At 44.4% G+C, this 15,000-nt stretch overlaps 1 protein-coding gene across 1 annotated transcript in view; it reads right to left on the bottom strand.

Moving 5' to 3' along the window:
• LOC132137495 (potassium/sodium hyperpolarization-activated cyclic nucleotide-gated channel 3-like) overlaps positions 1-15,000 on the bottom strand; it is a 20,548-nt gene that overhangs the window by 831 nt on the left and 4,717 nt on the right. Inside the window, exons 3-9 of the mRNA XM_059547521.1 lie at positions 14,685-14,795; positions 13,530-13,691; positions 4,404-4,622; positions 3,585-3,731; positions 3,163-3,403; positions 2,844-3,008; positions 1-2,607 (exon numbers count right to left, since the gene is read on the bottom strand). The exon at positions 1-2,607 is cut by the window's left edge and continues 831 nt beyond it. Of these exons, the coding sequence (XP_059403504.1) occupies positions 524-2,607; positions 2,844-3,008; positions 3,163-3,403; positions 3,585-3,731; positions 4,404-4,622; positions 13,530-13,691; positions 14,685-14,795 (3,129 nt within the window). The 3' untranslated portion in view covers positions 1-523. The remainder of the gene's footprint in view (positions 2,608-2,843; positions 3,009-3,162; positions 3,404-3,584; positions 3,732-4,403; positions 4,623-13,529; positions 13,692-14,684; positions 14,796-15,000) is intronic.

The following is a 15,000-nucleotide window of genomic DNA, read 5'->3' as shown; positions in this document are numbered from 1 at the left end:
GACCTGAATCAGGTGTGAAACATGCAGAATGTGCAGTGTTTATGGCTCCACAAGCAGGGTTGGAATCCACTGTATCTTGCATGTTTTGCTGGTGATCAACATGAATACATTGGTTCACCAGACAGACCGCAGTAATTCAGTCTGGTCTTTTCAGCAGGACTACAAAAATATTCTACCTGACATGCCCAGATTACCCAGATAACACAGAGACTCTAGTTCTACTTTTGAGCCAATCATGTTCTGCTCTTTTGTTATTACCTTGTTTAGATGTATAGTCAGGGATGTTAAACCTTCCCATGGTCAAGACTACAGACCACCACAGGGAGGCTCAAATGCAGACAACATGCTGATGGAACCTGCAGAGCCTTCACTGATACAGCTGACTTGTGATATCTCATCTCCTAAACTCACTACGGATAAACTATGATCCTCTGTTCAGCATCCAGCATCCTCCTCACATGTTAGCAGGATATTTATTTCTCTTTGTATCTAAATATCTCTGCGTCTGAGGCAAGTCCTACTCTTACTTTGCCTCTTTTGTTGAAGTGGAGATAAACTGGGGGTCTGTAGATGACGAGCCAGTGGAAGCAGGAATGTGAGATGGACTTAAGGTTGGAGTGGACAGAACGTTTAAGGTCTGAGTCTGGCTAGCAGCAGGCTTCTGTGGCTGTGAAGCAGCTGGAGATGGAGTTGATGAGGGAGAAGGTGATGGTGCAGCTGCAGGAGCTTTAGCAAGTGGAGCTTGTGTTTGCGATTGGGTCAGAACAGGGGTTGAAGGTCTACTTTGGGCTGGGATATTGTTGGGAGAGCCTGGGGTCCAGGAAGAGCTCGGAATCTGTATGGTAGTTGAGGTTTGGGTTTGAATGGAGACTGCAGAACAAGTCAACAAAGGACCAAGAACCTGGACAGGGGCTGGCATCTGGATAGCAGAGCTCTGGCTCAGGATGGAACTCATAGGTTTACTTGGAGTCTGGGCAGGAAGCGGACTATGAACAGAGGTTGAGGCCGGAGTTTGTGCAGATGCTGCGATCTGGACAAGAGTTGGACAACGACCATGGGATTGGGTTTGGATGGCCATTGGTGTTCTAGATTGGGTGGGGGTCAGAACAGGGGTTTGAACAGGGGTTGGTGATCGAGTTGGGGTGGTGGTCTGAGAAGGAGTGATGTTGGGTGTTGAGTTGGTGGTGCAGGATAATGGGGACGGTGGAGGAGGCGTCTGAGAGGGTTTGGTACGGGAATTCTGAGCCAAAGAGGTGCCGGGAGATGAAGTTGGAGAGGTGGAGGTGGACTGAGAGGGAGAAGGAGAAGGAGGGCGTAGGTAAGGAGGAGGAGAGGTTGAAGGAGGAGTAGGTATTGCATTGCCTGATTTGGCACGTTGGGTTTGAGGAACCCCTAGACCAGAAGATGTGGCCGTGACGGATAAAGGAGGGTTGGCGGAACAAAGAGGGTTTTGCTTCGGGGAGGAAAAGAAGGGGACAAGGGGTGACGGAGCTGATCCTGGAGCTGTTGTGAGTGGAGGTGTGTGTGCTAATATCAGGGGTGTTTGTGTCAGTGCCTGTGTGGCACCAGCCATGTTTGAGCTTAAAATACCTGTGCTTCCTCCTCTAGCAAGTCCTGACGACAAAAGGAAGGGTGCCGGAAGTAGGTTTCCTCCGGATGCTTTACGATGGAGAGGCGGGTGAGGCTGCACACTCGCCCAGCTGCGGTGGGGGAGAGTCGGCTGGGAGGCGGAGAGCAGTCTGGCCTCCTGGGTAAGCCGACCAATCATGGGGAGGCCCTGGGTGCTGCCTCCTCCAACATGACGCAGCAAAGCCTCTTTGGCCCCCTGCGGAGCAGAGCCAACATTGCGCCCTTCGATGGACATCACCGCCACTGCTGAAGAAGGAGGAGGGACTTTATGGACAGGTGATGCTGTGGGCTCCGTGTGGAGGCGGAGACTGTGATGAAGTGCTCTTCCAGCCTGCAGCGGGGTAGGCACTGATGAGGCAGGAGTAGGAGGAGTTTTTGCAACTCCAACTCCTGAAGGAGCCATGCCCACCATGGTCGGTCCAATAGTGGAGGGCGAGGGTGTAGGAGTTACAGAAGGCGGGACTCCTCGTGGGGGTATGCCGCCCATTACGCACATGAGGGAGCTGAGCGACTGCCGAGGATGTAATATAGGCGGACGGGGAGGAGAAAGTGGGCAGGATGAGGGTGATGGCGAGATTGAAAAAGCGGAGGGAAGGAAGATGGCAGCTCCAAGGGAGTGTTGCTGTTGTAACTGCTGCTGCAACTGTTGCTGCTGCTGTTGCTGATGCATCAAGGCAATGGCCACATTGGTGGTGGCAGCGGCCGTCTGCAGGGGAGCATGGACCAGCGGTGCCCAGATCACTGGATGAGGTCGGGGTGAGACCGTGCCTCCCGTGCTGCCTCGGGTGCCAGCTGCGATGTCCTGCATGGTCGGCATGCTATCGTGCTTCACGATCTGCTGGATCAAAACACTGTCACAAGAACCCAGACTGGCACCTCCTGCTCCTCCTCCGCGGCTCCCTCCACCGCGTCCTAAACTGCTGCCTGCTACAGAGCCTCCCTGTGAGGTCTTACGCAACAAAATTGAATTCTTCTTACCTGTGAGAAAAAGGAAATCAGAATATGGTTAGGATAAATGATTAATGAGCTTGTCATATATGGACTCATTGTATGGTGTTTTGACATTTTTGTCAGTTCCCATTTCTATTCTTTTTACTGTAAATGTCCTGGATATGTATTTAGAATGACATAAAAGAGAGTAAATGATGAAAGATGTTTTCAGTTTGTCTCTTTTTAACTACAAAATCAGATATAAAATTGGAGGACCATTTTACCGATGCGATCGAGTCTGTCTGCTGCCACTGTCTCGAAGGCCCGTCTCATCATGGGATGCTCTTCCAGAACCTCATTGAAACTGTCCACACTCAGGGAGTAAAGTCGACAGTATGTATCTGCTCGGACACTTGCTGTCCTCCTGCCACGTGTCAACAGACAGATCTCTGAGCGGTGGAGAAACATCACAAGGAAATTAGAAAGGACTCTTTAGGACAATTGACATAATAATTCAACCAGATAAAGGCAATAAACCTGGTTAAGAAGAGCTCATAACAAATATCTGACATCAGCCACTTCACAATCAGCCTGTAAACTCACCTCCAAAGTATGACCCATCGCTGAGCTTGGTCTCCTTGTTGCCACGAGTTAGTACACTGACCCGTCCATGCTGGATGAAATACATTTTACGACCGACAGTTCCCTCACGAATAATGAAGTCATGGGGCTGGAACACCTCAAACTTCAGCTTCGTTAGCACTGCCGTTACGAAGTTTGGATCGGCGTTAGCGAAGAGAGGCATGTTAGCCACCAAGCTTCGGCAGTTGAAGCTAACAATTTCCTGTTAGGATTACAGTTCACAAGTAGACATAAAAAAATCACAATAATGCTGTTTTTATTCAAATATAAACAAAAATAATCCTGCGATATCCGTTGCATCTGAAAACACAACAGATTTTTAACCCTAATGCATTAAAATAGCTGAATAATAAACTTTAGGGAGTCATGGGTTCAGTACTAACCTCCTTTAAGGGCTCGCTCAGCTCTCCCAGAATGTTATCCTCGTCAAACATCTTGCCCTGGTATCGATGCTCATAATACTCATGGATCTTCTGCCTGACATCTGCTGGAAGCTTATGGAAAGACATGTACTGCTCCACCTGCTTATACTGGACATCAGATGCTCTCCGTTAGTCAGAACGACAACACATTAGACTGATTTGGAGTTATGGAATAGATTTAGGTTGCGCTCACACTTATAGTTCGGTTCTCTTGGTTCATTTGGTCAGGACCAAAAAAGAAATTACCGAACGCCCCAAACAATAGGTGTGTTCGACTTAAAGCGGTGCTATGGAGAGCGATCGGATGATCTAAAGCTGTCTGTTGGACTAAGTGTGCTCACTGTTGCGTGTACATATGATTTTATTTTTACCACCCGCAAACTCACAAAGATCTCATAAAAGGTACTTTACCTCCACTCTACATTAAACACCGCTCTTTCCACGTCGTCAAATCATGTTGCATAGTGTTGCATTTTGTCATTACATCCTGTTTTTGGTAAATTTGGAAGTATTTGGTCTATGTTACCTTCATATTTCATTTGAACCGCACCAGAGTTAGTTTGGAAGGGTCCAAGACCCATCTTTTAGTGGTCTTGGTTCCCTTCTTTGGTGCGCACCAGGGTTTTGATGGCAGCGTTCATACTTAATCAACTGAACTGAACCACACTAACGGAGCAATCACACCAAAGTTTGTCTTAATGGAACCAAACATGACAAATGTGAACACACCCATAATGACAATGTATTCATTAAGTCACCAGAGATCATCCAAAGCTTTACCTTCTCCTGGTACTGTCGGCGTGAGGAGTCCAGGGACTGGATGAGGGCCGTAGCATGACCGATGAACATGGCGTAGCAGGTCGCACCCACGATCATACTGAGCATCGTGAGCCAGACGTCCGTCATTCCCTCTGGAGCCTGAGCACCATAACCGATGCACAGCATGTGGCTCATGGCCTTAAACAGTGCATACGTGTATTGGATGCCCCACGTGTCATTCTGAAACACAGATCACACAATGGACCATAATGACAACATCCACATCACCATGCTTGAGCTTCAGCGCTCTCAGACGCATCACAAATAGGTGACTCACAGCACTGGGGTCAGTTTAGGGTTTGGAGAAAAATGCCTGTATGAAGATGATCCATACACCTTCATGTACTGGCACTGGAAATATGATCAACCCTTTTAGTTTTTTTTTTATCTCTTCATCTCTCTTTTCCACTCTTTTCTACTTAATACATACATGAGTAAATAAACATTATTATTATTATTATTATAAAGCACCTATTTCAATAAGATTCCAAACAATAATTAAATTCCCTTCAGGACAAGATTTTTTTTAAATACAGTAATTTTTTAAAATATAATTTATATTAAAGTTAAACAAAATACAATCAGTGATATTTTAGTATCATTAAGGAAATAGTCCAAGCGGACTACAGCCCGGGTGGTTGTGGAGGCAAAAACTCGGGCCTGGGAGGAGTTCGGTGAGGCCATGGAGAAGGACTATCGGTCAGCCTCGAAGAGATTCTGGCAAACCGTCCGGCGCCTCAGGAGAGGGAAGCAGTGCCCTACCAACGCTGTTTACAGTAGAGGTGGGGAGCTGTTGACCTCAACTGGGGATGTCGTTGGACGGTGGAAGGAATACTTCGAGGATCTCCTCAATCCCGCTGTCACGTCTTCCATTGAGGAAGCAGAGGCTGAGGGCTCAGATGTGGACTCGTCCATAACCCAAGCTGAAGTCACCGAGGTAGTCAAGAAACTCCTCGGTGGCAAGGCACCGGGGGTGGATGAGATCCGCCCTGAGTACCTCAAGTCTCTGGATGTTGTGGGGCTGTCTTGGCTGACACGCCTCTGCAGCATCGCGTGGCAGTCGGGGACGGTGCCTCTGGGATGGCAGACCGGGGTGGTGGTCCCTCTTTTTAAGAAGGGGGACCGGAGGGTGTGTTCCAACTACAGGGGGATCACACTTCTCAGCCTCCCTGGGAAAGTCTATGCCAGGGTACTGGAGAGGAGAATCCGGCCGATAGTAGAACCTCGGATTCAGGAGGAACAGTGTGGTTTTCGTCCAGGCCGTGGAACACTGGACCAGCTCTATACCCTCTACAGGGTGCTGGAGGGTTCATGGGAGTATGCCCAACCAGTCCACATGTGCTTTGTGGATTTGGAGAAGGCATTCGACTGTGTCCCTCGCGGCGGCCTGTGGAGGGTTCTCCGGGAGTATGGGGTCCGGGGCCCTTTGATAAGGGCTATCCGGTCCCTGTACGAACGGAGCAGGAGCTTGGTTCATATTGCCAGCTGTAAGTCAGACTTGTTCCCGGTGCGTGTTGGACTCCGGCAGGGCTGCCCTTTGTCGCCGGTTCTGTTCATGATTTTTATGGACAGAATTTCTAGGCGCAGCCAGGGGCCGGAGGGGGTCAGGTTTGGTGACAACACGATTTCGTCTCTGCTCTTTGCGGATGATGTTGTCGTGTTGGCCTCATCAGGCCAGGACCTTCAGCATGCACTGGGACGGTTTGCAGCCGAGTGTGAAGCGGCTGGGATGAGAATCAGCACCTCCAAATCCGAGGCCATGGTCCTCAGTCGGAAAAGGGTGGCTTGCCCACTTCAGGTTGGTGGAGAGTTCCTGCCTCAAGTGGAGGAGTTTAAGTATCTTGGGGTCTTGTTCACGAGTGAGGGAAGGATGGAACGGGAGATTGACAGACGGATCGGTGCAGCTTCTGCAGTAATGCGGTCGATGTACCGGTCTGTCGTGGTGAAGAAAGAGCTGAGCCGCAAGGCGAAGCTCTCGATTTACCGGTCAATCTACGTTCCTACTCTCACCTATGGTCATGAGCTTTGGGTCATGACCGAAAGGACAAGATCCCGGATACAGGCGGCCGAAATGTGCTTTCTCCGCAGGGTGGCTGGGCGATCCCTTAGAGATAGGGTGAGAAGCTCAGTCACCCGGGAGGAGCTCAGAGTAGAGCCGCTGCTCCTCCACATCGAGAGGGGTCAGCTGAGGTGGCTCGGGCATCTGTTCCGGATGCCTCCTGGACGCCTTCCCGGGAAGGTGTTCCGGGCACATCCCACTGGGAGGAGACCCCGGGGGAGACCTAGGACACGCTGGAGAGACTATGTCTCCCGGCTGGCCTGGGAACGCCTCGGTGTCCCCCCAGAAGAGCTGGAGGAAGTGTCTAGGGAGAGGGAAGTCTGGGGTTCTCTGCTTAGACTGCTGCCCCCGCGACCCGGCCCCGGATAAGCGGTAGAAGATGGATGGATGGATGGATTAAGGAAATAGTCTTTTTTATAGTATTTATTAATATTTTAAATTTTGAGTTAATTTTATGTTAATGTTATGTTAATGTCAATTAAGTTCATTTTTGTTAAAGTTTTGACCTTTTTTTTATTTATTACGTTTTGTTTTTAAGTATGTCTATATAGTTATTATCATTAGATATCATCAGGAAACATGGTGTTAGCTTTCACTGTTATGCTGATGATACTCAGCTCTATATTTCTTCGTGGCCTGGTGAAACACACCAATTTGAAAAACTAATGGATTGCATAGTCGATATAAAAAACTGGATGACGAGTAATTTCTTACTGCTAAATTCTGAAAAAACAGAGGTGTTAATTATAGGACCTAAAAACTCTGCTTGTAATAACCTAGAACACTGTCTAAGACTTGATGGTTGCTCTGTCAATTCTTCGTCATCAGTTAGGAACCTAGGTGTGCTACTTGATCGCAATCTTTCCTTAGAAAGCCACGTTTCTAGCATTTGTAAAACTGCATTTTTCCATCTCAAAAATATATCTAAATTATGGCCTATGCTCTCAATGTCAAATGCAGAAATGTTAATCCATGCATTTATGACCTCAAGGTTAGATTATTGTAATGCTTTATTGGGTGGTTGTTCTGCACGCTTAGTAAACAAACTACAGCTAGTCCAAAATGCAGCAGCAAGAGTTCTTACTAGAACCAGGAAGTATGACCATATTAGCCCGGTCCTGTCAACACTGCACTGGCTCCCTATCAAGCATCGTATAGATTTTAAAATATTGCTTATTACTTATAAAGCCCTGAATGGTTTAGCACCTCAGTATTTGAATGAGCTCCTTTTACATTATAATCCTCTACGTCCGCTACGTTCTCAAAACTCAGGCAAGTTGATAATACCTAGAATATCAAAATCAACTGCAGGCGGCAGATCCTTTTCCTATTTGGCGCCTAAACTCTGGAATAACCTACCTAACATTGTTCGGGAGGCAGACACACTCTTGCAGTTTAAATCTAGATTAAAGACCCATCTCTTTAACCTGGCATACACATAACATACTAATATGCTTTTATTATCCAAATCCGTTAAAGGATTTTTAGGCTGCATTAATTAGGTAAACCGGAACCGGAAACACTTCCCATAACACCCTATGTACTTGCTACATCATTAGAAGAATGGCATCTACGCTAATATTTGTCTGTTTCTCTCTTGTTCCGAGGTCACCGTGGCCACCAGATCCAGTCTGTGTCCAGATCAGAGGGTCACTGCAGTCACCCGGATCCAGTACGTATCCAGACCAGATGCTGGATCAGCACCTAGAAAGGACCTCTACATCCCTGAAAGACAGCGGAGACCAGGACAACTAGAGCCCCAGATACAGATCCCCTGTAAAGACCTTGTCTCAGAGGAGCACCAGGACAAGACCACAGGAAACAGATGATTCTTCTGCACAATCTGACTTTGCTGCAGCCTGGAATTGAACTACTGGTTTCGTCTGGTCAGAGGAGAACTGGCCCCCCAACTGAGCCTGGTTTCTCCCAAGGTTTTTTTCTCCATTCTGTCACCGATGGAGTTTCGGTTCCTTGCCGCTGTCACCTCTGGCTTGCTTAGTTGGGGACACTTCATCTACAGCGATATCGTTGACTTGATTGCAAATAAATGCACAGACACTATTTAACTGAACAGAGATGACATAACTGAATTCAATGATGAACTGCCTTTAACTATCATTTTTGCATTATTGACACTGTTTTCCTAATGAATGTTGTTCAGTTGCTTTGACGCAATGTATTTTGTTTAAAGCGCTATATAAATAAAGGTGACTTGACTTATTCATTTTTATTTAATTTTTAGCTATTTTAATACATAGTTAAACTACATGAAAATTAGAAATGTTGCCCTGAAAGTTTTTTATATTCTATTTTTTTATTATTTCAAGTAATGAAATATTGTTTAAAAGTTTTTAGTTTGTTAACTATAATAACCCTAAATCAAAGCAATTCTTTTTTTTATAGATAAATCCAGTTTAGAAATTGGATTTAAATCAAGCAATATATGTACATATAAAATTCCCAAAGGTTAAAGGTTAGAATTAATACTGAATTTATAGTGAAATCAAACTTCAATAAATAATAAAGTCCACACTGACTCTGATCTAGATCAGTGGTGGGATAAGGCTTTGATTAATAAAAATGTGCATCAGTAAATACAGAAAGTGTTGATTATAGTCAGTGATAGTTAATGATTAGGGTTAGTCAGTGAAAGTTAGTGATAGTGATTAGGGTTAGTTAGTGATAGTGATTTAGTTTAGTCAGTGTTAGTCAGTGATAGTTAGTGATTAGGGTTAGTTGGTAATAGTTAGTGATCAGTGGCGGCTCCTGACAGTTCTCTCGGGGGGCAAATGTTTGCTTGATTAATGACGAAAGGTCACTCATTCAATTGACAAATTAACGGCTAGTTAAATATGTAAAGGGAACTGAACTGCTATAGTATTAATAAAAAAAACTGACATCAGGAATCAATCTCTTGTTCTCCTTATGTTTCTATATGCGTGTTATCACAATTCACCAGCTAATGAAGACTGACACCAGGATGTGTTTTTTCCAAAAAATAACGTTTTACTTCGATTTCAGTTTAATAAGAAATAATTGAAGTGCCATGAATCACTGTTTAAACAACTCACTTATATTACACTGCTCCCTACTATCCATATGCATCTTTGCTCTTTCATGTGTTTTTTTTCAACTCAGAGAGATGATGCGATGACCGTCACGCTCTCACGATGGAACAAAATGCAGCAAAATAAAGCGTCAGCTACTTCGCAGCTGGCTAGTCTTTTTCTCCGCTCATACCACGTCCTCGAAAATCCTCGTATATACGACTTCCCGCCCTTTGTAGATACTTGTTTGATGTTTAAATTTTATCTTGGTTGTCTTAATTTTTTAATTGCCAATTTATCCTTATTGCTATGATGAATGAATGGTATTTCTTTCAATAACATTATCTGCGCTGAGGTAACGTTCGCCATGATGTTGATCAAGTTCAGCTGACAAAGCTCTCAGTTTTTTTCACATTTGATAAAGATATATTAAAGTAGTTTTTCATTTTTTCTTGTTGGTAAAATTCAAAATAGTTGTTAAATATTATTGTATGTCACTGTTCCCACCAGTCGTTGCACAAGTTAAAGTTACGCATGATGACGAAAGCACGTTAGGGCGAGCCCTCCCGGAACTCATTGAGATTGCATTGCAGTGCCTGCAGATCGAAAAAAATTATCTTGAATGAAAGTCTATGAAAGCACTCGGGGCGATTCTCAGTTTGACGGAAATTGCCCAAAAAGGGGCTTTACGACTCGACGCTGAATGGACTTGGTTTCTCCCAAGGATTCTTGCATACTGTCAAGGACATTTTCCTGCCACTGTCTCATCTCAGTCGGATTCACACTCATTTCTAGCAGCACTGTTGAAATACAGCAGCAGTGAAGCACAAAAAGCCTCATGCTGAATGTTGTGATTGATCACAGCATCATCAGTCTCCTTCAATCTGATTCCTCTGAAACAACAGTTAGACGGAAAACTAAATAAACCAGTGTCTCAAATCACAGTGCTGAGAGACTGACGTTAATGCACAAACAGTGTGCAATGCTCTGTTTGTGCGCGAGTATGTGTATGTTTTGTGAATGAGCACGCTATGTTTATCTCTCCTTGTACTCAAGACTGACATGATAGAGACAAATATAGCTTCGTTCTCTCTGGGGAACTATGGGCATCAGCTGCCTAGCAACTGTCACCACGACAATAGGAGGAATCCATGCTGCAGTGAGTCAGCGATTCAATCTGTGTGTGTGTGTGCGAGTGTGAGTGTGTTCTTGTTTTTGTGACATATCAGGACACAACTCTGTATAATGACATGGGTATGACACAGGTATTACAAGGAGAGGGTGACTTATGAGGACATAACCCATGACCCCATTTTTCAAAACGCTTATAAATCATACAGAATGAGTTTTTTTGAGAAAGTAAAAATGCAGAAAGTTTCCTGTGAGGGTTAGGGTTAGGTGTAGGGTTGGTGTAGGGCCATAGAATATACAGTTTGTACAGTATAAAACCATTACACCTATGGGATGAACACACTTTACACAAAAACAAACGTGTGTGTGTGAGTGTGTGTGTGCGTGCGTGCGTGTGAGTGTGTGCGTGCGTGCGTGAGTGTGTGTGTGTGTGTGCTTGCGTGTGAGTGTGTGCGTGCGTGCGTGAGTGTGTGTGTGTGTGTGCGTGCGTGCGTGAGTGAGTGTAAGACGGGGATCTCCAACCCTGCTCCTGGAGAGCTATGTCCTGCAGACTTCAGTTCCAGCCCTGCTACAACACACCTGTCTGTAATTATCAAGTAGCCCTGAACACTTGATTAGCTGGTTCAGGTGTGTTTGATTGGGGTTGGAGTTGAAATCTGTAGGATGGTAAAATATGTTAATCTGATGTGGATCTGCTCTTATTGGGTGATTTCTACTTTAGTATAGTTAACTCTAATTAAGTAGTGTGGTGACTTGGTTAAGCTTGTCAGCTGTTGCTAATATATGAATGAGTAATATGGAGGGACATGTGTTTTTTAATGTCTGTGTATGTGTGTTGAAGAAGGCTCTTACGCTAAAACACTAAAGACTACACTTTGTTGATTTTAAAGTATTAAAGTCCCCTTTATCACAAGAAGGGCTGGATTCCTTTTTCAGATTCTTGTATTCAGATGAATAAATCAAAAGTAGGGCTGTACAATGGTATGAATCAGCAGCTGTGACTGTTTATGTTATATAACGTCTGTGTGTCAGTAACAAAAATGTTTGGCAAAAGTTTCTTCGACAAAAAATATGCAATGTTCTGTTGTAAAGGAACTGTTATATTTCCATCTGTTTATTATATTTTCATCTCAAGCAGTACATTAGATCAGTTCATGTGTTCCTGAGAATCGAACCCTTGACCTTGGTGTTGCAAGCGTTGTGACCATAGACTGCAAAAAAACATGGACGTAGTGTCCGTGACGTCACTCATATGTTTCTGAAGAGCATTTTTGAAGACATGGCAATGAACAACATCATTCTCAGCATAATGATTCTGTAAATGATGATCAGCACCCAAATATTGTAGATAATGTGGAAGTTACTGCCTTTTGCCTTGGCGTGTCATCTCACTTTTTTACAGACAATGCAAAGGCAGAGTACAATAACTTTAAAATAGCAGGGCGTTAGGGATAAGTTTGAAATCTGTGTCCTACCTTTATAATGAATTTTTCTGGACAAATACAAATCATTAAAGACATTTTTCTCAGGTTTTAACACTCACAGTCTTGAGTCTTTTGTAGGGCAGAGCATCAATCCCCCCTGTCACTCAAGTGGCCACGCCCTTAATTATGCAGAACTTTAAGGCTTAATATAATTTAAACAGATGAGTTATATAGCTATATTAGCTATATAGACGCAAACCACTTTTTGTACCAGGCTGTAAACATGTTTTTTTTTCTGCTGTAAAGTTGGGCTGTTTAACATGGGGAGTCTATGGGACTGACTCTCTTTTGGAGGCAGCCTTTAGTGAATTACAGTTTTAGTCACTTCCGTATGGGCTTCACGAGAGAGAGCGGGAGGTTGCCACTTGGACATGACCTACTGCTTGAGCTGTAGGAATATGTCACTTCACAATACTCACAGGGGGAAGTCGTGGCCAAGTGGTTAGAGTGTTTGACTCCTGTCCCTAAGGTTGTGGGTTCGAGTCCCAGGCTGGCAATATCACGACTGAGGAGCCCTTGAGCAAGGCAACGAACCCCCAACCGCTCCCCGGGCGCCGCAGCATAAATGATGCCCACTGCTCCGGGTGTGTGTTCACAATGTGTGTGTGTGTGTGTGTGTGTGTTCACTGCTGTGTGTGTGTGCACGTTGGATGGGTTAAATGCAGAGCACGAATTCAGAGTATGGGTCACCATATACTTGGCTGTATGTCACGTCACTTTTTTTCTCACAATGCAGGTCAATAGTGTGAAGTAGTTAAACACATGAGACTGTAGTGATGAAGAATCAATGTGAATCCATCTGCACTATCAGCGTAGCAAATAAAAACCAATCACGAATCAAGTCCAAGGACGTGAAGAGCTCAGACTGAATTCTGCCTAATCGTCTCATAATTATGCTAATTCTGACATGAGACACGAACGCAGCTTCATGACACTCTAGAGAACTTCAGCACTGACTTCTGAGGGAACGTTATGAGTGAATCACACACACACACACACACACACACACACACATTCTCATCAGCAGGAATCCGGCTGATCTTGCAGTTGAACATGCTGACTTCAAATTGCTCTTTGATATGCTAATATGTTAAATACACAGAAGACCATCAAAACAGAGTCATGCTGCTCCACAGGTCTCACACACACACACACATACACACACACACACACAAACACATGCTAATACCACATAAATCCGCTGTTCTTGCTGTGATGACAGTTTTTGAGTAGCACACGGGACTCTTTCACACTGATCTGTCTGACGTTTGTGTTTGGAGGCGGGGCCATCTGATGGACTGGACAATGGCAGAGCGTTAGTGAAACCTGTTTGGAAACAGTCATCATGTGTCAGAAAGGCTCTCACCACCATGTTGTTTATGGAGACCCAGCAGTCGGGGGGGAAGTCCTGCAGCATTGGCACCAGGAACTGCAGACATCCGTCCCAGTGACACAGCAGCAGCATCATCCCGATCAGATTGACGATCCGCACCATCGCACTGGCCAGGTCATAGGTCATGTGGAAGATCTGCGCAAAACACACTCGTATCATCACTCATTCATTAGCATTTGATCTGCTTGATTACAGCAAAAACCACAGTCTCAATTATTCCGGTCAATATTAAAGGGAAACGCTACCGTTTTTCACTATGTTCTTTCCTGAACTTAGACGAGTTGATGTGTACCTCTCCTGTCTCAGTGCATGCACTCAATCACTGTAGCGATCGCGCCACTATGCTAGCGTTTAGCTTAGCACCATTTATTCCTTAGGATCCAATTTAGAAGCCACCAAACACTTCCATGTTTTCAAACACTGTCAAATGCGACTTTACCAAGCTCAAATGTTCTGGTCCAAGCTTTGATATAAACAAAACGTTATTGGGAATTTAATAAAGGGACGGGACTGCTTGATATGCCCCGCCCTGTCTTCCTGTTTCAGTTGAAATTACATCAGCACTTTATAAACAACGCTGCGTGTTTCAAAGCATTTCAGTGGACCTTTAAACCTATTTTTTTTAGTTTATATCTATTTTTCTGACTTCCAGTTGTGAGTTGTGAAAAGAAGATAGAATTGTTAGATAAAAAGTTGCAAATGACCTTTTTTTACTCTTGGAAGAAACTTGCTTTCATTGAAATATGACCAAAATCATGGACAAATTTCTATTTCACAATATAAATATATTATGATATAATAATTTTTTTTTGCTGGAAATTAAGTTTTGAATAAATACCAAAGCTATAGATACCAAACTCAACACCAATGTTGACAGCAAAATCTAATAATACCCTAAATAATGCAAGTAGGAAAGCAAGTCATACAATATGAATATCTCTGTGTGTGTGTGTGTGTGTGTGTGTGTGTGTGTGTGTGTGTATGTATCTGTGTGTGTGTCTCTTTCTGTGTGTTTCTCTCTGTGTGTCTCTGTGTGTGTGTGTGTGTGTGTGTGTGTGTGTATGTATCTGTGTGTGTGTCTCTTTCTGTGTGTGTCTCACTGTGTGAGTGTGTGTGTGTGTGTGTCACCTCCTCCCACTGGTGGATGTAGCGTATGAGTCGAGACAGACGCAGCAGGCGCAGCAGACTCAGGATCTTAGTGAATCGAACGATCCGTAGGGCTCGGGCCGTCCGGTACACCTGTTTCAAAAGGACAGGCTTCCTGCTTAAGTTCTTATTTCAAAGAGACTTCATATTCAGTAATATTATTGATTCAACTGCACTGACATTACTGGATTAAAACCAAACTGAATTTATCTGGATAATGACTCTATTGTCTTGTGTAGAGCTGCTTTACAGCTAAAAAAAATTGTTTCATAATTGATACATTATCTTCCTATTTGTT

The sequence above is a fragment of the Carassius carassius genome, unplaced genomic scaffold (genome assembly GCF_963082965.1).
Source record: "Carassius carassius unplaced genomic scaffold, fCarCar2.1 SCAFFOLD_71, whole genome shotgun sequence".
NCBI classification, from domain to species: Eukaryota; Metazoa; Chordata; class Actinopteri; order Cypriniformes; family Cyprinidae; genus Carassius; species Carassius carassius.
This window is presented reverse-complemented; position numbering and strand designations above follow the sequence as displayed.